The following is a 27,660-nucleotide window of genomic DNA, read 5'->3' on the forward strand; positions in this document are numbered from 1 at the left end:
AAAATACAAAACACAGTAAAATGGAGTTTGTGCTTTTCTCACTTCCTGTTTTTAGATATTTATTTGCTCACCTTTTAATCTACATTAATCTACATTACTGTGTCATCACCAGAGTGGAGACTATTTTCTGCATTTTACTTTTCAGAGTTGCTATAAAAGGTTAGCTGTGAGTTTTTTGTTGAGTTTTTTGACACAGTAATTAGAAGAGAGAGAGCACAGAATAAACACATACTGGAGAGAGAGAGGGATGTTTCTTTCTCTGTCTTTCTTAGTCTTTGATGGTTTGAAAGCCTTTGGTGTCACTCTGACAGGTTTAGCACCTTTAGCAAACTTGGGTTCACACTGTTTCTCATACAATGCTTCACTTTTACCACTTGTGTTTTTCACAGAGTCTTTAATGTGGTTTTAATGTGTGTGGGTTCTTTTATTCTGCCTCTCTCTAGCTGTTTTCTTTTTAACTCTTGGCACAAATATTATTTTCTTTTTCTTCACGCACACATTCATTGAGTTTAAACTTTTCATTACTCCTCCAACACACATATACACAGAGACACACATACAAATTCATAATATGTGTCATCTCTTCCTCCTGCTCTCTGAAATGCCCTTTTCTGTTGATATTCCTCTCCTCTGACATTTAAAGTGCCGCTCTCAGAGCACTGGAGTAGCCCTTGCGCTCTGATGATATTTTTTAGCGGTAAGCTGAAAGGATCAGCCAAGAATAATTTTGATGCCAAAGGCCACTAGCTGTAATCTTTTTATAGCTTTAATGCCGATATCCAGTTGCCCTATCAGTAGCCCAGTGGGTAAATTGTACACCCCAGTTCTGAGAGGTCTTAAGTTGAGTCTTGCCAACAACTTCCTACAGAGAAGTCTCACTGTGCTTTGAACTCAGATTAAGAGTATAACAAAAGAATAAGCTCATGGCCTATGACACTTGGACATGGCTTTTAAGGACATTTACTTTTCGGTGCACAGTTCATCAGTGATGCAGCATTTTTAAGCATTTGGTATTGTCTCCTCAGGGGATCCATTTATTCCAATTATTTTTTCTCAGGAACTGACACATTGTGGGCTATTGCTCTGTAGGCTGCCCAAACTATTTCGACTGTTTGTGCAGACCAGGGTTGTACTCATCTCCTTACTTTTTCACAGTCTGTAGGAAGGGTTTTGGCAACTTATCATCACCAACTGGTTTGGGCACCAGCTCCTCCAGCTTCCCATTTTAATCTGCTCGCAATCCAATTTTGAGTCCAAAAGCATGCTCAGGGGGAAAAAAAGGCTCATCATAAGCTATGTAAGTGTATGTCTCTGTCAATGTACAAGATGCAGACAAATATTGGACACATTTGTCGCAGCACGACGCGCATGTAGTGTGACATTAGCAACTACTTAAATGTCACTTGTGGAAAAATAATCTTCTTGAATTGCTCCCCAGAGCAATCTCTGCAGCAGAAATGTTTTCTCTGCCTACTCTGCCGTTCACAAAAAATAAGATATAAGCTGTATGATTTTAGTAATTTCAGATGTAGCACAATAGAAAAATACGCAGCCATGTGTTTGCGTTTATATCTTTTTGTGTTTTTGTTGTGTGTGTGTGTGTGTGTGTGTGAGCGACCTTGATTGTCTGCATGTGTGTGTGTGTGTGTGTGTGTGTGTGTGTGTGTGTATTTATGTATGTGAGTGGGATGAGCCAAATGTATCTCTTGTACTCAAGTGCGGGGTACACTCATAGTGACTGAACAATGAGTGAGACTGAGAACTGGGGAGCAGACCTTGTTAATAACCCAGATAAACAAACACGCAGATGAGCAGCAGCAGTGAAACAATGGCAACACAATAGGCAGTGTTTCATCAGCGGCAGACAGACAGGATAATTACGGCTACCCTCCTACTCCCTCTCTGCCTTTTAAACATCCTCTTCTTCAACTCTTCTTTGCTCACACCTCCCTTCATGTCTTTTTTATCGCCGCTGCTCATATTTTCTTTCTTTCTTGCATGCTTCAGTGATTTCTTTCTTTGTCTGTATTTTTGTCACTGTCATTCTTTCTTTGACATTACCTCTCTACTTCTTACTTCAGTTGTAATTAGATCAATTTGCTGTCAAGGAGACAGAGAGAGAGAGGGAATGAAGAGACAGGAGGATTGAATAGGGTTAGTGATCAGTGTTAAGCTGTGGGTTGAAAGTTTTTTCCCTCTCAGATCCCGACGTGACTTCTCCGCCCACATCCCCTCTTGTCTGCCCCCTTACATCACAAGACATACCATCACAAATACACACACACACTCACTCACACATGCACACTCATTAATACACACACACACGCAGCAGAGTCATCTTGGACAGGTGAGGATTTAATTGCCAAAGTTAGTGAAGTGAGACATTGTGGCCAAACCTAAGGTATTAGCTGTAACCAACCACAAGAAGCTCTGTGTAGTGGATTAGGGGATTCGAGCAGACAGAGGCCGTGTTAGGGACATAGCATCATGGTTTCTTCTAAATACTGTTGTTACTTGATGAAAAGGTTGTAGGATCACAAAAGACAACGTTTGCTTTACTTTTAAAGTCTTGTCCTACTTCCCCAAGTTTCACCATCTGTTTTTGGGACTCTGCACAGGGGAGGTACTAAATCCTGAGAGCGCATTACATGATGGGAGTTTTTCATAATTTTTTTTCTTGTCATCTGTTCTCATCTAAATGTCATACATTTAAAAAAAGCATATATATCATTTATTCTCCCAGATTTTTGCCCTCTAATTTGGACTGCCACTATCCCACGTGAACTGCAGTGTTTGTCACTGCTAACTCTACTGTCGTCCCCAAGAGTGCTACAGACAAATGTGCTACTTATGAGCTTTCGTAGGAAGGTGTAACATGTGGGAGGTTTACACTATCACCCCAGTGCCAATGCCACAGTCCTGCCTGCCACTGTGCAGACTCCCTGACCACCCAAGAGGAGAATTCTCATTGGCTTTTAAATTTTGAGTAGTTGTGTTAGTTGGAAATCCCGACCAAACCAGACATACCGCTGCCAGGCATTGAACCCAAGGTCTCTGCTAGTGGGCAAGAAATTTTGATGAAATTGATGGAATATGAAAAACTTTTTATATATTACCAATTTCTGTCTCCCTGCCCTTGTGAAGCTCTGTCAGCCCTTCATTGAAGAGCCTTTACAGGAATGGAAAATAGTAAAAAATTGACAGGCTAAGATGCTGCAGAGGTCTAATAAAGCTGCCAGACACTGTCAGAATCATTCAGGAGCCCTTCAACATACCGTCTTGTTCTCATAGCCTAAGGTGTTCCTCGCTGCAAATGAAGCCTCAACAGGAGGCTACTGCCCAGACATCCTGCTGAAACAGTTGTTGGTGTACAAGGAAGGACATGGATGACAGCAGATCAGGGAAACTCATTCCTCCCCCCTGCAGCAGTCGCACTAGGAGGGCTCTGAAATAGCCTGGGCTGGACCTGCTGGGAAGTTGCTACCTTCCCCTTCTCGTCTTCTATCCCTCTCTTTTTCTCTCTCTGTGTGTTTGTTCTCCCCTTTGACACATTCTGTGCTTCTATTCTATATTAGAGTCTTATTTGAGAGGCGGCTCCCTCCACAGCTGAGGAAAGGAGTAACATTTGATAAGGTTTTAGTCTGTCTGTCTGCTTAACGTGATGGCCCTACTGCTCCTTCACTTTGCCTCTCGCAATGGGGGCCAAGGATCTTTGAATTGCTTAACCTGAAGATAGGTGTGGTATAAAGAAAGCGGTTTGTACTCTGTCAGTTACATGTTTGTGCGCAGTTACAGATGCTGGCCAACTAAAATGTTCAGAGGAGAGAGGGAATGAAAGAGAGAAAGTAGAGCATATGGATAGCAGATGTGGTAAGAAAGTGAGCTGAAAATATACTGTTTGTGTAAAACAGTCACAATGAGCCACACTAACAATGATCCCAGCTGTCACATTGTGCTTCAGTCAGATACTATATTTGTCCTAAAGAGTGGATAAACAGCTATGGATTTTCCACTTTTTGTAAACTGCAAATTTATCATTGTAGCGAATTTTATCTTACTGTGTAACCTAAGACTGATGTACTAAAGAAACTCAAAAAAATATCTACAGTATATTCAGTAGAGACATCAAATTCACAACACACAAAGTGATGGCATCACAGCTTTATGAAAAAGCTCTAAGCTTATATTACCTGTCATGTCAGCTGTCAGTAACACGTGGAAAAGTTGTTTGTCGCTCCTTTTCGTTTTGTTTGTTCACTTGTGAAAACTGTTTACCTTTCCAGTGACACCTTATTTTTGTGCTTGTTGGAGTACTGTTATACAGTGGATTGAAGGCACTAAAGATGGGTGATAAGTGATATGACTGTAGGGAACGGAGAAAGGGGCTTCCAGGGGCCTAGGGAGAAACATAATTACATTACATTATGTTACCATTTGAAATCTTCAGATAACTGATGTTATAGGATAATAAAGGTCTCAAACGATACATGAAAATAATCTCCTAGGTTTTAGGAACTGAAAATTGGACCGTATATAGTAATTTTAGATGTAGCACAATAGAAAAATATATATCCTTTATTGGATAGTGATAGTAGAGATATACAGGAAACATAGGGAGAGAAAGAGGGATGCAACAAAGGTCCCTGGCTGGAATCTACGACTAACATTGTCTCCTGGTGTCTGCCTCCATGAAGCTCGACAACAAGCAATCAAAAATGACAAATGATGATCTGTGACTGTGACAATATGGCCAGCAGGACACCCGACTCACAGCAGCTTTATATAGGTATTTGGTGGAGAGCTTTAAGGCGTATACAGTGAGCTTTTGTGCGTATGTGTATTTTTATGTAGACTCAAGTGTGTTCACATTATTCAGTGTTATTTTAACTGTATCCATCTCATTAACACTAAAACTTAAATCATAGTCAAATAACTTTGCAACAAACCTTTGATGGACTTTGGTCGGACAGACGGACTTTGGATGTTGGATTTCACGCTGACATGGTGTCTCTGATAGACAGTATGTGCGTGCATGTCTGCTTGTGTGTGTTTATGTGTGCTGTGATAATTGGGCTATCCGTACTCATTAACAATGTTTTCATGTAAGTGAGTTTGTGTTTTATGTGGGAGCATGCTTCTGTGTGTGTGTGTATGTGTGTGTTCTGGTTCGTCATGCCTTTTGTCCTTTGTGTTTTTCTCTGCGTAGGGTGTGCTGCCCACCCCCTTGCTGTCCCCGTGGCAGGCACAGCACCAGGGCTTGACCCGTACCAGCATGCCCCAACGCAGACAGAGTGAGTCACTAACATCGTTTCCAGCCTTTTTTCTCCATCTCTTTATAAAACAACACGTCCAACGGTCTGTAAATAGCCTAAAAAAGTTTAACTTTGTCTCCAATTAAAACCTAACTCTAACATCTTTGTTTCAGTTCATAGCAGTATTTTTGCACTCTGCAATTTCAGTACTGTTTGTACTTTATTTATCCCGTTAGATTCATTTAGAATAAGATTAGTAATACACGTTAGTTTTTCCTGTTTGTTTTACTAAACACAGTGCAGTGTTTTGTCTCCTAACAATTAATTCCCTGATGTCCTTTCCAATTATGCTTTATAAGCTATGTTCAGTCAGAAAATAACTAACTGCTGGTTTTCTTACACCTGCAGAAACCTGTATTTCTAACCCTCATTTTTACTCCCTTCTACTGTGCATAGACACTGATTAAAAAATAAGATATATACCACAATTTGCTGTAAAATGATGATGCTGATGATGGTGTCAACATGTAATGGTAAAGAATGATATCGTGGTTCCGTTATCAGAGGGTATATATCCTTTTGTTGAACAAATAGTATGCATGATCATAACATGACCTGTTCAATCTTTGCTTTGGATGTGAAAATGGAATTTTCACAGTAACATTTTTCTGTTGACTAAAACAATCTGAGAATTCTGAGAAAGGCAGGACTACAGAAACAGTGTCAACGTAGTCATAACAGCCTCACCCATTTCAGTGAATCCCACAACAAAGCATCAGTATTATGCTGCGCTGATGAGGTAGCTAGTGGGGGAGGCAGGTAAAGAGAGTGACAATCAGTAAATAGACTTCAGAAAATGCACATATGTGAGCGAGTGAAAAGCAAAGAAACTAACAAAGAGAAGAACCCATGCTGTGTTCTTTTGATCTACTCCGTTGGGGCTCAGCTTTGAATCAAGAGGGAAGGTGAAATAAATGTGGCACTGGTGGGTTTTTTTTACAACGTCTCAGGTTATTTCAACATCAGGTGCACTTGTGTTTATCGACTTTTTTGACAAATATGTGAGTACAATCCAGTGTTCAGTCAAAAGTGCATTTTCTCCCATCAGTAGATTGCATACATAGCCTAATTAAGCAAAACACAGAGTATCAAAAGAATGTCTGTACCATGGGAGAAAAAGAGTAGGAGGAGGGAGATAATGACATTGAAACATACTAGAATAGAGTTGGTATGTAGTCATACTTGGATATAAAATGAGGAACAGCGGATAGGAGGAAAACAAGTTTATTTTTGTTTCACTGGATAAACCACTAATGCTCTGACCCCCCACTGAGAGCTGTGGCTGTAAACAAACCAGCTAAGAGTTCTTGCCAGTAATAAAGGTCTGTAGAATAGAAAATAGATATAGTCGGATCTGGAATTAGAGAAGACTCTTTGCACAGGTCTTGGTGAATAGAGGATGCAGTGATTATATTTTGCATTAAATTGGTTTGTTTATTGAGCTAATGTGTGACCTTTTCTTGCAAACGTGAGCTGGGTTTTAACTCTGGATTTAACATTTCTTAACTCCAATAAGTGTCTGTCTTAAATGTCTGTACCCCCTCCTTTTCTCTCTTTCTCCTTCGTCTCACTCTGCTACCTCTCTCTCTCTGTCTGTCTCTCTACCTTTGCGTCCCCACACATAATGCCTATGGCAAGGCGTGGAGCACCTAGTGCAGTACTTCACTGACAGAGCGTGGTACAGTAAACCTTTCTTTAACATGCAGTCAATATGCAGCCCTCTCTGACCTCCACTGCACGCTGGGCTGTGGTTTTGTTTGATGTGGCATGACAGAAGCATGTCCTTCTACATCTGCGTGTGCATGCTTTGCATTTGGTTTTTAGTTGTATTGGAGTGTTGACCTTGTGTATCTGTATTTGGGCCTTTGGTCTGCTCTTCTTAATGGAGGTCACAGCGATGCTGTCGTAGTTGTTGTATTTCATTTCATCTCTTTGTTGGATTTAAAAATTGGTTTTGCCTTGTTTTTGTGCTTTAATTAATTTCAGTTTCACATTCTCGTCTTTTTTAATTTATTCTTTCTCATCAAATTAAGTACAGAAGAATCATTATGCATGCATTGGTGAATCCCTCTGTGTGGATTTGCTTTTTTATACTCTAATTCAGTGAATATGTGCTTTATTATTTTAGATGTTCAACTTTGAAAGGATTTGGATGGACTGTATTTAAAAGAGTTACATTTAGGAATAACTGTGATAGTGGACTTGAATGAATATTACAGCTGTCCTGGGCAATCACCTTCATTCTAACTCCACCATCAAAAGCAGTTCAACACCGCAAGCAACAGAAAAATTTGAGCAATCACACATCCTGTGCTCTCACACCATTTCCACAGTTTAAATTCAAACATGATCCAAATCACCATTTTCACAACCACCCACTGTATATTAAACGACACTAGTTTAATCTAGCTTTGAAATGGAGTGCCACCAAATTGCTGCTCCCATCTGCTCATGTGCAAAGATGTGCAATCACATTGTCCTTATGTGCAATTACATTGTCCTCCGACAGACAAAATGGGGATTATTTACATCCTTATTCAAATTCTTGCGTGCTGCTTTTCTAATCACACACCATTTTTCATGGTGAAAGAGACTGCAGATGAGATTGGTTATGGTGGGTTCCTGAATCTGAATCTTCCAGCCAGGTGCCTCAAATTGGCGCGTTTCTTGGTTAGACTGGTGATTTTCTCTTAAAGTATCATTAGCGAGCTGAGATATTTACTTCTTGGTAATGTGGTGAAGAGCTCAAAATGATTGCTTCTGATTATTAGGATCTGCGGCAGACAGCTGTAGATGCAAATAATTATTGACTGTGACCCTATACAATAGATACTGTATGACACTATCATCGGCGGAGGCTTATTCCAGCTTGACCAGCTATAAATACATGAACTCATCACAGACCTCACAATTAAAGGTGTCATATATTATTCTTATGACAATGGACATTTTATTTTTACCATGAACTACACTGTTCACAAAACAACAAACCCTTTATTTATAATGTTTGATTGTGTTTTGCTCTATTGTTAATGAACAAAACAGAGAATGAGTTTATATTAATAATGTCACTCAGCCTTTGGATGTTGTCGGATTTATTTAGTTAATTTAACTCTGCGACATCACATGTAATTGGTGGATTGGAACAAAGTCCTTTATTTTGTTTTGATCTGTGGGTGTCAGTAGGGAGTGCTCACTCACAGACTGAGTCATGATAGGAATCAGATGTTAAATCTAAAAAAAAAAAAAGGACTTCACAATGTCCTCATGATTTGAGTGGCAGACTAATCAGATCTATCATAAGAAGCAACAGAAATATCCTTTATGTAGGAGTTTTCAAATTAAAAACTTTAAAAGACAAGGGTTTTGTATAGCGGACACATTGTGGCAGGGGACCAGGAGATGGAGCTGTGGCCTTGGACATCTACTTCCACTCACAATGCAAATGACTGATGGTAGAAACAAGCAGTGCAGCCTCACCAACACAGCTGCTCATATCTATTCACGTCCTCTGAGATCTTCTTACTTCTTTTGCTAAAACTTCAGTTCATAGCTTTAGATGGTTCCAGGTGGATTTAGATTTCTTTGGATTCTGCTCAAAAGGACATCCATGCAAAAAGGCGAGTCCTCTGATTTATGATGGCAAAAACTGATGATAACGCCATCAACCAAGTGCAAATGCCGTGCAGAATCCATCTCAAACTAAGTAGACTAACACTAGAAGTAGTATAAAGGATTTTATAGATGTTGAGGTCATAAGCCATTGAGAGAATATACTCATACTATATACATTTAAAGATATTCATATATAGTCCAATTTTGACTTGTTTTCTGACCTGAGCAGCTGTGCTTTTGCTAGTGGTTGACTGGATGGACTAATAAGCACTTCTGGCCTCATACTCTGCTGCTTATCTGGAAATGTGGTCCAGAAGGGCTGTTGTGAAAAGGTTATGGTAACCTTACAGCACTGCACATTCTGGGAATATAGTGGTGCCTCTTTTAAAGGCAAAATTATCTATAATATGTTAGTTGGAGCTGTGATGCAGAAAATATGTAGAATCAGTGAATTCTTACTTACTTACTGTTATATTTAAACAAATAAAGAATGTCCTTGCACAACTGAAAGCAATCCAAAACATTGTTTTATGTTGTCAGTTTACTTGACAGAGAAACACAGAAAAAAACTAAATGAGCCAGAGCTAGCCTAAAAGGCAAATTTCTGTCAAGTCTGTGTCAGGGAGTTGTTGATTAAACTCGTTTGAAGCCGTAGTTTGTTGTGTTGATGTTCTGGATAATTAGCATCTAACACAGCACATTTTGAACATAACATTGAAGCCTCACAAACACAGTAATCGTTGCAGGGTTGTTATAAGATTGTACAGGTGTTCGTGTTTTTGTGTTCGTACCCTGTATGTCCCCTTGTGGAGGGCAACACCATGGTGGGTCTGAATTTCATGTGGTAAACAGCTCAGCATGTGCTTAGACGAGCAGACGGTATCATAGTTCTCGAGAATGTTTTGAAGCCCCTCTGCGGCAGCGATCACAAAATGAATCAAAGACTAAAGTAGATTCCAGGCACTCAAACGGCAAGGTTATTCTCTGCTTGTTTTAAGTGCTGAATCAGGGCTTCCTCTGTGACTTTGCCTCTCCCATTCTAGGAATAGTTCTGCGACTGGCAGTGGAAATAGGCTGTGATATTAAGAGTAAATAAACCAAAGAAATGCAGACTCTTCAGTTCGCTTTTTGATTCTGAAATTCCTTCACTTCTGAAAAATATTCAAAAGCCTGAATTCCACAGGGATCAAAGACACCACAAAAAGAGGGAAAAAATTAAAACCTGGCATTTTTGGAACATGACAAAAACACCTCAAAGTCCTGCCTCATTATGCACTGACTGTTTCATGACAATTTTATACCCATTTTTTAATCTTATTGATATATCTTTCCTCTTTTCTGCAGCCTCAAATACTACAGCCTTTCAACCCCTGCCTCAACGAGCACCTCCACCAGGGAAGACTAGTAAAAACTCCCCCCACCGAGGGCCGCAGTGACCTCACAAGGAGTAGTACAGAGGGTGGAGCCCGTCTAGATGCTGACTGCCCTGTTGAAGGCCGCATGGCAAAACTGTCTGGCCCAACAGACCCCAACGAGCTGAGTCATCTTCTCAGCACCCACCTGCGCCGCCCGAGCTTCGGGACTCCACAGGGGGTAACTGCCAGAGACAGTCCAGCAGCAGCAGCACCTCAGCCTGCAACACAGCTGGAGTGGAGAACCCCCGCTGTAATACTGCAGAACTCTGTCACTCCTAGATCTGCTGGATCGACCTGCCCTCGCATGCTGCAGCCTCCTCGCTTTCACAAGAGCGTGTCGCTTCCTGCACTCAAGCCGGGGGGCACGGGTGGCTTTGCCCCTCTGAAAGCGGGATGTTCCTCAGGGCCTCTGGTTAACCGGACCAAGCAGCTGCCCCCTCCGTCTAGAGGCCTTCCCTGCTTTAACGCCGGACCCCGGGTGCAGGTTCCAAGTCTATGTCGCACTTCGCTGCTTCAGCCTCGCAGAGCATCAGAACCTTTCAAGGATTCACGGTGCACCAGCTCCAGCCTGGAGGAGCCCAAACAGGGCACGCCCAAAGACCTTGGATCAGCTAAGATCCTGGTCCCTTTGAGTCGCTCATGCCTCCCCAAGCCAAAGATTCCCTGAGGAGCTTAAACCTACGCATCAAAACTTAAAACTGGAATCACTCTGACTTTGATATTCATCCTCTTCCCTCCCCAGCCATAATAATAGTGTGATTGTTTTATCTTTTGAGTGTCAGAGGAACACACTCTGAGCTCATGAAACTCATATGGACCATTTGGGGACCGCCTGTGTCTGCGAAATTGATATTATGCTGCTGTATTGTTTTTAAATCAGCTTCCACAACTCCAGCCTGATTGATTATTCAAAATATAGTATGTCACAGGATGTTATCTTCACAACAATCCACAGTGGTATATGAATCCACAGTCCCTCCAAATGGCCTCTACAGAAGAATCCAGTTTTAGTAGCTTTGCACATGCACATGAATGCTGCTGATGCAAAAATAAGAGTGTTACCATTCAGAGAAGTCTGCTTTTTATTTCTCTTGTGATGCCCACTAGCTATTAACACATTTCAAAGTCTGAGTTCACTTGTCTTCACACAGCTGTGCCCTCTGACATACAGGTGCATTCGGTTTTAAACACAGAGGTGACATGGATGTGACCTTAGCTGTGGAATAGACGGCCCAGGGAAAGGCAGAGGCGAAAACAAGACGTGGGAAAGAAACAGAGAAATACTAAAATAATATACGAAGTGAAGTGGGGGCTGGAGACTTAAAAGCAAATTCGTCAAAGCTCTCTGGAGCTGTCACTTCCAATGAATGAATGAAAATACAGTATGTGCTTGTGTGAATGTGTGTGAGAGATGAGAATACACAGAGGTGAGAGACAAAGAGAGAAGCAGCTTCACACTGTAAGTGCTTACATGTTTCTGGTTCAGCTCATTGTGCTACAACCTGAGTGAACCTTTGAACCCTGCACATATTAGCAAAAGAGGCCACAGACTTTGGTGTAAATGCAACTCAAATGGAAATAAAGGCCTTTAAAAAAGAACGTTCTGCATGTGGTGGAGATGGAATTAGGAGAAACAGTTAGCAAGTGAGGAATTAGCTTTCATAATGTAGCGGAAAAGAGCTGTGTAAAAAAGCTCTCACGCACTCAAGTGTGCTTAGGTACAATGTAGGCTCACTCATAGCCACACGCAAAAGCATGAAGTACTCTGACATTGTAAAAAATATCTGTTCAGGGTCACTTTGTGCATTTTCTAAATCGAAAACAGTGAAAAATAACAGGAAATAGGCGAGAAAAAGGACACAGCATGCAACAAAGCTAATTTAAAATATACTGAGACAAAAAATCTGCCGGTAATGTGTGGAAATTACACTTATTTCAAGTGCAAATAACTTTCTTGCAAAAATATTGTGATCTTCAGAAAGTCAGTTACATTAACCTCCATTCATTTGAAGATGTCGTTATTTGATGTAAGACAATATAACAAGTCAAACTCAGGTTGAGAGAAGTGACACTTGATTTAAGAACAAAGAATTTGCGAGTCAATTAAATCACTTGTTAGGGACATTTTTTTACACTGCACACTGACTTCCTTGAACTATCTCCGTCAGTGACCCACACATGAAAACATCAGCTAACAGGGATTCATTATACGTGTGAAGCTGCTGCCTGGTGTGTGTGTGTGTGTGTGTGTGTGTGTGTTTGAGTGTCTAAGCTGTTGTCAAAGCTGTTGTTCCCTCCCCCCGCCCCGTCTCTCTCTTCCTCTTGCTCTCTTGCACATCTCTTTGGGAACATCAAAGGTATTAGCGTAGTATTTTCAGGTAGGGAGCCTTCAGGGGTTTAGTGGTGTTTCTTTGGGAGTTTTGGAGAATTGTGTTTATCTCTCCTTCACGGAGCCCTTTTGCAGTCAAACGCTCCTGAAATGTCCCCGAATGGAGAGCAGCAGTGTGTTAAAAAGGCCTTCTGACAGCAACTCTGCTCTCTTCTCTGTCACGCCGCGTGACCACTTGGTGTACGCCTCTGGCTCTGTCTGGTCTACTGCGTCCAATAATGCACCCTACATAGACAGAGTGAGACAGAGAGAGAGAGAAAGAGACACACACACACATGTACACATCCGGACACACAAGTTACATCGACGCACATATATGAGCGCTCTGACACAACTCAAAGAGACATGAAACTCAAGAGGGAACACACACATCAGTTCACCCTCGCCAGCAGTCGCACCAACATACACACTTTGAATTCTTTAAGCAAGTACATACAAGTGTGTTTTGTGTTGTTTTGTTTTGTCAGACTCTACTGCGGTTTTTTGGTAGCTCTCACAACAGATGCTCTCCACGTTCACATTGATCCGTCTGTCTGCTTAAGCCAAAAAAAAAAAAAAAAGAGATGGCCTTCTCTAGATTACCTTGGAAATGAGTAGAGGTTTGTGTGTGTGTGTGTGTGTGTGTTTGTGAGCGTGGATCCATGTGGCTGATAAAACATGCTTACCTGTTGGACGGTTCAACATTGTGCCAAACCAGCCAAGCAGTCTGCACGGTTGTGTGAAGCCGAGAAAAATCCATTTCTTTTAATGAAAACAGAAACAGGGGAAGCAAGATATATATACGGTGGATGAGAAAGATGCACAGTGAGAGATAATAAGGCAGAGCGGAATGAAAGAGCAAAAAGAAGAGATGTAGTGATGAAATGTCGCGCTATGATCAAGATGAGCTGTTCGGTTTGTGAATGTTGGTCTATAAAATGTCGGGAAGGTGTGTATAAGAGAGGAGTGGGAGACAGAATACATAGCATGTTTGTTTGTACGCACTGTGGTCCAGAGAATAGCCCGATCCCCTCAGCTGTGTCACTCACCGCGTAGTAATGCCAAACAGGAAATCAATGTTGTCTGCTGTGTGTGTGTGTGTGTGTGTGTGTGTGTGTGTGTGTGTGTGTGTGTTTGCGTCTCCAGACACCTCTGGCTGCCAGTGTTTCTCTTTTGGAAGAGTGTGTGTTTGTATGAGAGAGGGAGAGATGTGTCTGCCCACAGGCCAAAGGCAAACTTGTGCCAGGGAAAGCAGGGCAGTGCCATCCTTCTCTCCCTGTGCTGTATTCCCTATCTCCAAATCAATGTCCTTGCTTATTTTAGCAGTCAAGCCAATCAGTCTCGCTAGCCATGCTACAACAAAACCATAACGAGGCTGCAGCAAGTTGGATCGATTCTAACGCATGATGTTGATTCACTTTATTTTGCAAGAGGATTCCTACATTTTTTAAGCTGCATTGCACAACAGTAAAAGTTACCAAAGGGGGCCAGTTTGTTCTGTATTATTACTCTGAATGGCACATTATGCATTTTAGCATTCAGTACTCATTATATACAGTATCTACTGTATGAAGGTGTTGTCCTGCAGTAGAAGATGCACATCAACTGACACACAAGACTTGACTAGTAACCGGGAAATCCACTGACACTTAGAACATATACTGTAGGGGTAGAGTAACTCCTATTTGCAGTTTTAAGCTTTTTTTTATGTTAAAGCAGCTATAATCAATATTTTATATTAACAATGGATCACATGACTGCTTGTATGCACAGAATAACAGACTTATTAGTCAGGTGGACACAAACACAACTCCAAATGAATGCTAAAGTTGCTCAGTATCTGCTGGATGTGCATAGGAAACTGTTTACTAACACTTTCACCATATCAAATTTATTGGGTGATAATATGTCAGTGTTGTGTTTACAGCTTGTTTTCGTTGCCCCCGGGGTGGCCATAAAATCTATTATTACAGTATAAAAACCATCCTCTGGAGGTTTCTTAGCCACCTCGACCTGCACCCGATGATGGTTTTAAAGTAAAACTGAAAGCTTGAAACTGTAAATATGCGGCTGCCTTTTTTTTTGGGGGGAGGCAACTCTACTCCTATTATTGACTTGTGGTTTGGTGTATCATACAGTCTATTGGTTTTTCCACCAGTTTCGAATCCACTACATACGTGTTACAGTTGTCATTTTCATCATAGCTTTAACACTTTAAACTCCTCGGTTGAAACTCACCAAGAAGTTGAAAGTGTTAGCGGATAAAGCACATACTGTACTGTAGCTGTCCATATTTACCTCCCACAATATGCAAGGTCATTGTATTTACAACTTTTTTTCAGCTGTTAAGCATTGTCTCCAGTGAACTGTGCAATATTTGAAGCAAAAAGATGAGGGAACGCTACACTATACTTCTAGCGACCTTTTATGCAAATCAGAAAAAAGCTACTTTAAAAAAAATTCTAATCTGATGCACTTTAAATGATGTTAATTGTTGATATTGAATGAATGTTAAACCTGATTTAGAGGTGACTTAGAATTCATTTGGTTTTTACAGTATAAGTTTTGATTTATTTTATTCTTTCTTCTTTCCCAGTGTGTCTCTGTTTGCAAAGGTAATCATATTTGTCATGTGAGACAGCGATAAAGGTTGCACCAAAAATTTGACTAGTGTGTTTCAGCAAATCTGTAGGTTTGACATGATCAATTAGAGGCCATAGGTAGTTGCTTTGGTCCTATGGTGGGAGGTACTGCCTGACAGTCAACGCTGATGATCTGGATCATAGACCCTCACCACCAATGCTAACACACACATACAGTATACACAAAGCTGCTGATCTCAGTTCAAGATATAAGAGAGACCTCATGAGTTTGTTTCCCTCATTTTCATTTGGTTGTATTTCTGTGGAAATAAAGTATGATTGTGAAACATATGTGGTTTTGTCAGATGTTTTGTTATTTTTTAGAATACAAATTCTGCAATTTTCACCAAATCTCAAAAGGAAGACACAAGTGTTACAGCTGAAGTTTGGAAATTCACATCAGAGGCTTCTGTGAAGACTTCAGGGAGGCTTTCTAAAAATAAAGGTGTCCACACTCATTGTGGACACCTTTATTTTTAGAAAAGATTAAATAAGAAGTGTGAAGGTAGGAGAGACAGACTGACTTCATTGTGATATTTCTGACAAAGAAGCAAAGTATTTCCCTTCTTGTCAAATAAATTAAACTAAGCGGCATTACTCATCTCTATTCATTACAAACCATGCAGTCTCTGTACACCTTGCATATAGTCCACTTACTAATGAGGTTATGCGCTTCAGAGATGATGGGTGGATAACAGCCTGCCAAGCGCAAGGAATAGCATGACACTGTCATTAACTTGAAAAAATGGGAGATGGAGTGCAAAAGGTTTTCTCTTGAAAGGAAGCCTGGCTCTTTCATCACGAACTGTCAAATATATATGTTGAAGACTTTCACTGTTGTAATTTAAGAGTGCTGCAGGTTGCTGCTCAGAGAACACAGGTTTAGTGGAGTAATTTCATGGATCATATTAAGGAAAGAGAAAATTCTTGTGTGACATAAAAATTACAGAAATGATAAAATTGTTCAGTTGGTGGTGCGAGTCTCTTAAATTAGCTGTATTTTTACTTGAGCTCTTCTTAAAGCAAAGTAGTTAACCCTCTTTTATTTCCTCTTAAGTACAGTAGCTTAAATATTGAGGCGGTTTATCTGACAGTATCCTATGTAGCCTAAATACAGTAAAAGCTTGTTCCAACTCTTCATTCAGGCTGTATGATGTTTACACTGAGTGAAATAGTCACACACAAGACATCATGCTTTTTATAGAAATTTATTCTAGATGTTTTGTGTATAATTTTATACACATGTCCCTCAAATTCTGCCTGGTATATTTGGTATCTTTGAAATCTTTAAGCCTCCACAATTAAAAATGTACTGGCGTCTGCTGGTGACCCAGGGGTTGAAGGTGCTGACCATGTTATCGCAGCGTCCCCGGTTCAGTTCTGGTTAGGGACTTTTGTTGCATTTCTTTTCCCATCTCTCCCTCTCCCCTAATTTCCTGTCTGCTCTCAAATAAAGGCCCAAAAGGTGGTTTAAAAAGCTCTGTGGCTTTGACCGATGACTGATCCGCGGTGAAACTGGGGTTAAGAGGGTAATTTAAGACTTTTATTATTATATAACCAGGATGGTTAAATGGATTAAAGTCCTTTTGAGATTATTGAGACTATTAGTTCCACAACCCAACACACAAAGACAGGAAGAGGAATAAAGAAAAGAAAGAGAGAAAGAAAGAACATAAATTAAGTAAATAAAAACACACAAATAATTGACCAATGACAGTGATACAGTAATGAAATGGACGTGGGAAACATTTCAACACCAACATACAAGCATTGCACCTGTACAGAACAATCAAAGCAGCAGTAACCTGACACAAATATAACAAAGTAAGAAAACAAACAAAAAAACAATGAAATGAAATAAATAAATACATAAAACTAACTAGAGCTGCAGCAATTAGTCGATTGATCAATTACTCATCAACTATTAAATTAATCACCAACTATTTTGTGAAACTATGTTTCTGGTTTCTTTAGTCGTTTATGACATTAAATTGAATATCTTTTGGTGTTGGTCTTAAGGAAACACTGATCGAGATGTTTCACCATTTTCTGACATTTTATAAACAAACTAATCCCCTCAGAACAACTAATTGGTTAATTTCGAAAATAATCTACAGATAATAAAAATAATCGTTAGTCGCAGCCCTAAAATAAAAATACACAAAAACTAAACATTTAAATAAATAAAAATTAAATAGGTCACCTAAGCTTAAAATGGATGTGGCAAACAACCTTTTAATTAATCCATTAACCACTCAGGTGGGCGGGATTATGGCGCACTCTACCTGCTGAAGGATATATCTAACGCACCCTTTCTGATATGGCGGCGTTTTAAAGCTATCAATCCTCTTTTCTACTTTTATTTCCCTTCTCTAAAACCGCTCATTTGCCAACTAGGCTGTTCACATCGCTGAATTAGCTGTTTCTACTCTTTTTTTTTTTTTTACACGAATATAAACAAACTGTGCCAACATGTGGCTTCTGGAGGCTTTGTGGAGGACCTATGTTGTTGGCCCTGCGTCTCTCTGCTGGTTATGGATCTTAAATCATGTCAGCTGTGGGTCTTGAGTCACCTCAAGCTGGAAGAAGAGTCTCCTCTCTGTGTGGGCAGCTTGGGACCTCACAAACTTCAATATCAACCCTCCACTTCGTCAAGGTAGGTTTGTTTTGCTGTTTTTGCTAACAAGATGGTGTCTTTGCTCAGTTAAATGTTTATGTGCTTTGAGGCTGCCGCTTGCTTATGATCTCTTGGCTTCTGCTTGGATGCACTTTGTTTTTTTCTTTTGCTATCTTGCTGCTGGATAAACACCCACATGTGTTTGTGTTGATATTAATTGTGAATTAACTTCCTGTGTTGGCTGAATGTTTCTTTTGCATTGTGTGGCAGGTGCTTAGGGTGCTTTCATGGTGTTAATTTGCTTAGTGGTGAAATATAAGTAGCCCACTCAGTTATTCTCTGTGTTGGTTAAATTGGTTTTAAGGCAAATTAAGCCTACCCATTGATTGGATTTTTGTTGCTGTTGCTGCTGTTTTGGGAGATTACCCATTGGGTTACTGCAAACCTGGTAGATAATTATGTAGAATAAGTTGCATAGGTATGTAAGATAATTATTATAAGTATGATGAAAATTGGCTTTAGAGGTGTAAACATTGCTGTTGTCTTTCACACAGTACGATGACATGATTATTCACCCGTAATACAGCAAATTCAACATGCCTTTTTGTCACGCACAAGATACACATCCATATTTCGCTCACGTATTTTACTCAAATCAATGAGTTTTAATGCCACATCTTGGTTTACTGCTCTTTATCTTATAATTACATCTTCTGTTGTGCTCCTGTCTTTCTGTTGACTGCTGCTGCACCAGCTGTACAGCATGTAGGTGTTTGCATCTGCTTATCAATACTTGTCATGTTGCTATATGCTCTGAGGCATGTTTTTTTGTGATTTTAATACACTTAAAGTGGTATTTATCTGCTAAATATCTTACCGTACATCTCATAAGTGGTATATTCTTATTCCCTTCATAGTCCCTTCATAAGGCGCCTCGCAGGACAATGATTGATCTACATACAGTCAGTATGTAGATGTCAGATAATACAGTGGCTGGTGTTGAGCTCTGTATGTAAAGTGGTTTTGATAAGAGTATTTTTGTCACTGCTCAGTCTCTGTTGTGCTGAACTTGCTCTATACTGGGCCTAGATGTCACACTTATCACAAACTATGTAGTCTCTGTACACCTTGCATATAGTCAGCTTACTGATATGGGGCTGAATTGGAGACACTCCGGCTCATAACAAAATGAAACTTGAAGGCACAATCACTTATGTTTTTATTACAAGATCAGATGAGTGACAGTAAGAATTATTGTCTTGCATCATGTTTTGTTTTCCTCCTGCTTAGTTTGCATTACGGCAGCTACACCAGCTAACATTGCCAGGCGTATCTCACACTGTGCAAGTGTGCAAGTTCTCTTTTGTCCTTTTGTATCTCATATTCTCCCATTAACAACAATTTTTAGCTAGTTTACATTTCTTTTAAGTGTAAAACAAATCACCCTCTTTCTTCTATAAAAATACTCTATATTCCTACTTAAATCAAACACCCCTGTTTTGCTATTGTCACAGATATGTTTAACTTCAACAGTAGATATAATTTCCTTTCAGTGGTGATTTGCTTTGGGGCAAATAACTTTTGAGATGTGTTGGGCAGTTGACCTCTCTGATAAAGCTTCTACTTTCATGGTGCTGTGTTGTATAAAACTACTCAAACCAGACGGCAATATTTTCCAAATTTTGGAACTTGAATGCATTTCATTAGAAAAGCACATACAAGTAACTTAAATGATCCTTTTATAGCAACTTATACATTATTGAGATTTGTTGCTAAAAAATGAGAGAACACTGTTGAAACAGTTATCAGTATATGTATGCAATGATCTTCTTCTATGATATTCACGTCTGTGTTTTATAAGCTGATGAACATAAATGTATATATACTTTTTTTTTTTTTTTTTTTTGAGGTGGGTTCTATAAAAAGTTTGGCCCATTGCCCCTACGACTGTGCACAATGTGCCAAGAGCCGAGTGATGCATGAAAGGTCAGGACACTTAATGGTAATTGTACAGTATGTCATTTTAATCCCCGGTGTCTTGTCGCAGCGTTAATGTAGGACTACGCTTGGCTAAATGAGTAGTTTCATAGTTAACTTGATTGTGTTGCAGAACGTCTTCGCTGAGGATGACAGCTCTTGTTTTGTCATCTCGGTCAGTTTTAAAGGGTTTACTGCAATAATATAACACATTGTTCCTCATTAACTCTCCTTGGTTGCAGGCCTGTCTCTCTGTGATCAGTGGTGTGTGGGAGATAGCTGTGGTGTTCGAGTAAATTTTTACTGCACTTCCAGGTGTGGTTATTTAAGATGTGGTTAAATATAGTGAATGCAACTTAATTTCACAAGTTTCACATTAAATATCTATTGTTTTAGAGTTATAGGCTCGCTTAAACATCTTTTCTGAACATTTATGGAGCAAAAAAAAAACCCATCACATTTGAGTCTTAACAGCTACTCCACTGAGTTGTCACTCTAGATTAGGGATATGTCAGTATCTAATTTTCATGCTATGATTATCTTAGGAAAAAATATCATGGTTAATGGTATTATCATGATAATTGATGATGATGATTTCCTAAAATGCTGCTGTTAGTGTTAAAATATAATTAAATGACTTCACACCATGATCACCTGGGATCTTGGAATTTGCAGATTTGACGGACTCCGAATAAAAAAAACAACATCAAAAACAATTTAAACACTGACCTCATGTTAATATAGAAATTCCTGGCCAGAGTAGCTAGAGCTAGACAGCTGCTGTGGTCATTCTGCATCTGTATGAACATTAGAAAGCTCCGTCCTGGTGGCTTAGCAATATAAACCTGCTTATGAAGGCATGAGCACTGATCTGTGTTCACGGTATCCTCCGAAACAACGATAATCACGTTAATGATGGTAATGACGGTAAACATGGTTGGCGTTATTGATGCCATCAGCAAGTTTCATTGCGGTATACCGTAAAATGGTATACCGACGCATCTCTACTCTAGTTTAAGGTGGTCTGTCCCAGAGAAATGAATAAAAAAGACCTTGCAGATGTTTGTGCCAACTGATCTTTAATTTATGTTATTCATTGACAACGTGCAGGAGAGTTTCTTAAACACTTAAGCAGTGGCAAAGGCACAGAGGACTTTTTTTGTATTTGACTTTTGTTTTGTTTTTGGGCAGAGACTTTCTGCTGCCCTGTCTGCCACCAGGGTACCAGTCCACTTCTCTTGAAGGAGAAATGCCAGCCTCGTTCTCCTCCTCCGGCAATCCTTTCAAATATTCACAAACGCTGCAGGCAAGATGGCTTAACTTGAGTATATAGGGAAGGTTTGGGGGGCGGGGGATGCACAACATTCGAGTGTGCTCTGTGGGATGGCAGAGGAACATGACCATAATTGGATCCCCTGACAGCTGTTTGACTACCTAAACCTGCAATAACTGCTTTTCGTATTGGAGCAGCACAAACAAGCTCTGAACACAACATTGACATATTGTATTATCACCTTGTTTCTTTTTAGGAAACAGTTACCTATTTACATATCCAGCAGACACAGAGCAGCATTAACATTAATTTAGAGTCTGGTTTCTGGCCACCTGATGAATGTAAGCTCAATATTTACTCTTTGTTTAGCTCTGTTTTAGTCTCCATCTGCGTCTGGGTTAAAATTTTAGCTGTTAACTTTAGTTGCTTAATGCTTAACAATGTTTACCAGCTTATTACTAACTTTGTCTTTCTGTTTGGTGCTGGGCAGGTTGCATAAAAGCTTTTTTTTTTTTTTTTTTTTTTTTTTGTTGCTGAAAATAGAAGTGCCTCTTGCCTCGCCTGTAAGTTGCTTTGGATAAAAGTGTGTATCAAATGACAAAATGTAAAATGAAGATATTGATTATAGATGCATTTAAGATTTTAAGTACTTTTCCATGATGTGTCTACATTATTTTGTCCACCCACCATATTTTCTCCCTCCTCACTAAAGCAATTGCAGACCTCTAGTTTATAGAGGAAAGTGATCGCACACACAGCTCATGTCCAGCAGCATTGATTTCTATAAACACCATGTGAGGGAACATGTAACAGACTGTTCATGAAGCTACAACCTGTTTTTGACTCTAGGCTTCAAATCCTCCAAACGGAGAAACTATATAGAAAGGCTTTCTCTCTTAAGTACACTGGAGTACCACAGTCTCCCCTTTTGTTAAAAATATGGAGTCTTATTTTTCAGCATTATTATTTCCTCTCTATGTCAGACTGTGCACTGATAAATCATGATTATGTCTGCGTAATAAATTTGGCTGAATGAAGAGAGAGCATTTGAGTGTCTGGTACTTGGTGTTCTAATAATGAGCACACAAAAATGAGCTTGCTCGGTAGCCTTTTTCTTCAGCATATGAGACTTTTCCTCTCAGGAAGGACGCGGATGAGAGAAAAACAGATGGCTGGAGGACTGTCTTTACAAAATGAAGTCAGACAAAGCAGCCAGGGACATGGCCAAAACCTCACTGTTGCAACACATGATAGGAAAAAAGTTTTAAAGGGCATCGAGTTGGTTCTGTTTTATAAGATGCAGAGACAAATTTTGACACACATCTTGTGCAATCCAATATAGGACAGAAACTCTCCTGTGTTCATGTGTTACCTTCTTGACCTGTCAGCTAGTTTAGATTGTAGGTGGGAACATGTTCAAAGTTTCATTGTTGCATTGATTTAGTCCTCAATGGGGACTTGGTCAATATCACAATTTTAACATTTAACATCAAGCTAAATAATGAGCCTTTTCATGTCTTTCGAAATGCCAATTAATGACAAAGTTTCATCTCTTTTGTCAAGGTCACTTCTATCAGACTGAATAAAAATAGGCATGTATAAATAAAGTCAACTGAGAAACAAGCAAGCAAGCAAGCAGGAGAACCTTGAGTGCTGAATCATAACGCAGATGCCGCTCTGTTGGCCTTCGGTTGCAAAGAGTGTGTCAGAAAGCTAGGAGGGTAAACAAAACCATTGTGGACTTAAGTGCATCTTCGGTGAGAGTCGACAACCAGGGTTAAACCAACTCTATAGCTGCCAAAAAGGCCACATTCTCTGCACATATTTAGAGGGTCCTTCTCCTCTGCATGGATGTGTTATTGATGATTTATCAACACCAACCTCCAATGGATTTTAACACTAATATTTATTAGTGACTATTGGCAATAAAAATGCTCCTCTAGAGTGTAATCATACCTCAAACTTTAAATAAACCACAGCAGAAATCTGTCTTGAATAAAGATTAATGGAGATGGTTGGTTAAATGATGACATGCAAACAAAGGTGTTCAATCAGCTAGGACTGCAATTAATGATTATTTTAATTATTGATTAATCTAATCTTATTTTCTCAATTAATTAATAAATACTTTTGTCTATGAAATTTCAGAAAATGGTGAAGTGTTCCCTTTATAATTTCCTAGAGCACAAAGTGACGTGTTGAAATTGCTGTTTTGTCTAACAGCCCAAAACCCAAACACACAGTATTCAGTTAACTATCATAAATGTCAAAGAAAAGAAGCAAATCCTTACATTTAAGAAGCAGAAACCAGAGAATGATTGTGATTTTTGCTTGAAAAATGACTGAAACTCTTAAATCAGCCTTTCCATTAGAAAAATCCTCAAATCCTGCCTTTCAAATCTCATTGTTCTGCATATTATTATCACGTCTAACCATGTCCTCCAACTCTGCATGTCTCTGAAATCTGCAGAACTCTGTGGAAAAGGATCACAGTGAAAGGTGAGGTCTTAGGCCAGTAATTGTATTGAATGGAATTGTAAATCATCAGCCTGTAATTTCATGCACGTCTCAATCTCAAGCTTCAAACCCGCATTTATGAGCCTAAACTCGTCTTCTCTATTCCAAGGATAATATAACTGAACTCACCCACACAGCCACCCACAGATGGTGAATCGCACACAGGCTCAGATTACAGACTCACAGACAGAAACAACATGAAGAGAAAAACACAAAAAGACCTACAGTACAGTATGTGCACATCTAAAAAGACTAAGAAAAAGCAAGGTTAGCGTAGTCATGTCAAAGAACAGGCTGATATGAGAATACTACTATAGCATTCTTGAGCAGATGCTTTGTAAAATGATAGTTAAATGAATCATCAATAGATTGCATACTTTAATACAGCATAACATTGTTTGCACAAATGACATGAATTCATTTTAAGAGGATTCAGAATCCTTCTCATATCATAGATTTTCAGTCCTTTTTTTTCAATGCAGAGCGGAGCCGGCCGGCTTTCTAATGTTAAGTGCCTGAAGCTTTGAATAATTAGTTTAAGAAGAGATGAGTGCTTTGCTCTTTTAGGAATGGCTTCACAGTTTTCTTTTGTGGGGTGATTTTTTTTTTTTTCTTTTGATGGGGGGGCTCTTCTTTAATGTTCTTTGAGAGATTTTTGACATTTGATGACATGGAAATAAGTCTCGGTCTTATGAAGCTGCTGTCTGTCTGTGTGGTTCAAACACAGTCTGACACTCAAAGCTTTGGAGAAAGGGACTACTTTATGATCAATTTAGTGTATTATCCATTTAATTTCATGTTGAGGAAACATGATTGGACAAAATAAAGTCCAGATGTCCATTGTAGTCTTTTATAAGAGTTGTGTTGAAAGGGAATGAGCAGCATGGATGTAACGTCTCTGCACTTTGTTTCTTTCTTATGATCACATCAGTTGTGGCGTGGTTCAAGGGATGACAGTGTAAGTTAGTAGGCAGGTCCACCGCTTTGGTCCAGACTGAATCATCTTCACACTCATTGGATTGATTACCATGAAATATTTTACAGACATTCATGGTCCCCAGGCTTTTCATCTAGCACCACCTGCAGGTCAAAGTTTTCACTTATCCAAAGAAATATCTCAACATCTATTGGATGGTTTAGCACAAACTTTTGTACAGACATTTATGGTTCCTGGAGGATGAATCCTAATGACTTTGGTGATCCCCCGACTTTTCCTTTAACGCCACCATGAGGTTGACATTTGTAGTTTTGTGTGAAATGTCCTGACAAACATTGGCCCAGTGGCGATGGAATTTCACAGGATGATTTGAAATTACTTTGGTGACTCAAGGCTTCAAACCAGCTCCAATACAAACCAATTGGTGATGACACACCTCGCCACATCCGTCTTTATATGCAATTTATGGTACAGCCTCACAGAAAGTAGACTCTTTGTCTAGTTCATTTAATTATTGCGTTTCTGCTCTCAACACCCGTTTTTGATCTGACCATCTTGGAAGAATCCTTGTCTGTGAGACCCTTGTTTCAAAATATAGACACTGAACGATTGACCAATTATTTTTCTCTCTGTCATCTGAAATCTTAGTGTGATGATAGATTTTAAAAATGGAAATGTGACTTTGGGCTGCAAGTTCAAGAATTTTGATTAGCGATTAATCCGTCAATTATGTTTTTACATTATTTGATTTAGTCAATAAAATGTCAGGATGTTGTCCCTTCAAACATTCCCAGAGCCTGAGGAGACTTCTATGTTTATCAATCCAAGACCCAAAGGTATTCATTTTACAATTTTATAAAACAGTGTACAGTAGAAAAAAACTCACATTTGAGCAGATGAAATCAAGTTCTTCCTTGATGTGACTTTACACAGTTGTCTGTCTTGACTGTCAGTCCACTAGTGGGTTCAATGACTAATTAATCGAACACAAATGTGAATTGTAAACAAGAGGAATAAAATATTAAGTAATTTGATGGGCCAAATAGAAGCTATTTTAATTAAAGGTGGAGGTATTTGAATTATTTATCGCCTCTTTCTATCATTAAAAGGTGGCCTTTAGCATGTTTTCTATGGCCAGAAGGCAAAACATGAAAAGAACATTTTTAAACAATTTTAAAAAAAGTAAAATCCGTGAGCATGATACATTTCAGCAAAAGCAACAAAAAATTAATAACTGTAATAACTGATTTGAAACATGTTAAAGGAAAGCAGTGAGCGGAGCAGCAGTGATGTGAGAAAGAAGCTTTTACAGTTGATAAGTCCCTATCGATTTTTGCCAGTATGTCAGCCTTGACATGGGGATGTCAGCAACCTGCTTTACTGACCGCATCACTGACGAAGATTAGGTGTTTCTGTCAAAGGTATAGAGTGTATGTTTGTAGTGTATGTTCCTGCCTTTGGGGAAAAAAAAGTCAGTCTAATCCGCCTTAAAGAACAGTTGCTTTAAAACTGCACTGTAGGATTGATCCATCAGCTTTAACACACAGAAGCATTCCCTTTTAACAGGAGCCGTTTTGCTTTTGCTTCTAATTTGAGGTAACCTTGTCCAGTCTGATTAGTTAGAGGAGGAGCACTTGGCCAGTTGCAGAGCAGATGGGAAAAGATTGTGTTCCTTGTTTTTCACCCTGTGATCAGCCAAACTTTTCTCCAGGCGCAGTGGACAAAGTAGCCTCAGGCCATCAGTGAACACTGACTCAGTCACTTTTTCTGTTGTTACTCTGCCCACATAGCTGATTCATGCTGGTCAACACATTTTAACTCTCTCTGGAACACGGTAGAGACAGGTGAGCATGCATTATATATGTGCATCCAGGGTCTGAGGCGAAGCCCCCAGCTCAGGAGGCAAACAGTGCCTCTCATACAATAACAGATGAGTTGGAAACAGATTATCATTCAGTGTTGATGATGATCATGATGATGATCAATAAACAGGAAAAGAAAAGACAACAGTAAAGAAGAAACTATTTTTCCTTGATGGTGGGGGAAAAAAAAAAACATGCAACCTAAATGCAAACAAAGCCAGATTGAAGATGATATTGCTCCTGCATTTCAAATGCCCTTGGATGCAACTTATGATTCAAAAGAAGAGAATAAGCAAAAGAAGTGGATAGTGTGCATCCAACGCTAACTGGGTACGGTGCAGGACAAAAAAGCAACACAGGACAAAGGAAGAGGATGACCTTGCATTTTCTTTTCTGTCAAAAGAAGATAATGTCAGGGGCAAACCACATGGACCCACATACTGCATAATATATCTGTAAGGAAATGAGAACAGGGCTGCTCATTCATGTTGAGTTTCATAAGTTAATACATTTTGCCCATGTCATGCCCCTTTTGTTATCTGTATCAAAGGAGAAAAGCTGTTTATTAGAGATTATCTGGCCTTGGATTATTTTCACCCACATTATTCTGAAAAGGGTTTAAGTGTAAATTTGACCTTGAAACTTTGGATAAAGCAGGACGTTTTTCAAACCCTTTACTTGGACGTTCCCCCTCTGTCTTTTTCTCTGTCGGCCACAGCTCAGTCGGAGGGATCGGGGGGAGATCCATGTCCCAGGGAGAGTATTTGTCAGTAACAGATCAGCCGGTGCTTCTGTAGTGGCAGGAATCTCCATCACCTCCTTGGTGTCTTTCCTCCCCTGCATTGATCAACTCCCTGTGTGTGGCTAAGTGGGGTTTGGAAACACATCTGCTGCCTGAGAGACCCTCTAACAACTGGGGACTCGGTGGAGATCTATGTTTAAAGCTCTGTGGAGGATTGGCCCATAGCTCAGGTTGAGTGTAGCTGCTTTATCTTCGGCTTCAAGGCTCAATGAGGGGCATCTGCCCAAAAAGGGAGCACACACAAAAAAAAGGCTCAGAAATTGGAGACCTTTGTGTTGTGCACAGAAATAGCGTAATATACACCTTCCCTTGCTGTCTGCGGA

General features: G+C 39.7%; 1 protein-coding gene across 3 annotated transcripts in view; it reads left to right on the forward strand.

The window, feature by feature from the left end:
• The window catches only part of ccser2a (coiled-coil serine-rich protein 2a), a 58,591-nt gene extending 42,948 nt beyond the window's left edge, over positions 1 to 15,643 (forward strand). For 2 of the 3 annotated variants that reach the window (XM_044372360.1, XM_044372361.1), the window contains exon 10: positions 10,272 to 15,643. In XM_044372360.1, the coding sequence (XP_044228295.1) occupies positions 10,272 to 11,009 (738 nt within the window). In that variant the 3' untranslated portion in view covers positions 11,010 to 15,643. Of the gene's footprint in view, positions 1 to 5,206; positions 5,292 to 10,271 lie in introns of all 3 variants that reach the window. The other variant, XM_044372362.1, reaches the window with a different exon arrangement.
• Positions 15,644 to 27,660: the final 12,017 nt, after the last annotated feature.

The sequence above is a fragment of the Thunnus albacares genome, chromosome 14, assembly GCF_914725855.1.
Source record: "Thunnus albacares chromosome 14, fThuAlb1.1, whole genome shotgun sequence".
NCBI lineage: Eukaryota > Metazoa > Chordata > Actinopteri > Scombriformes > Scombridae > Thunnus > Thunnus albacares.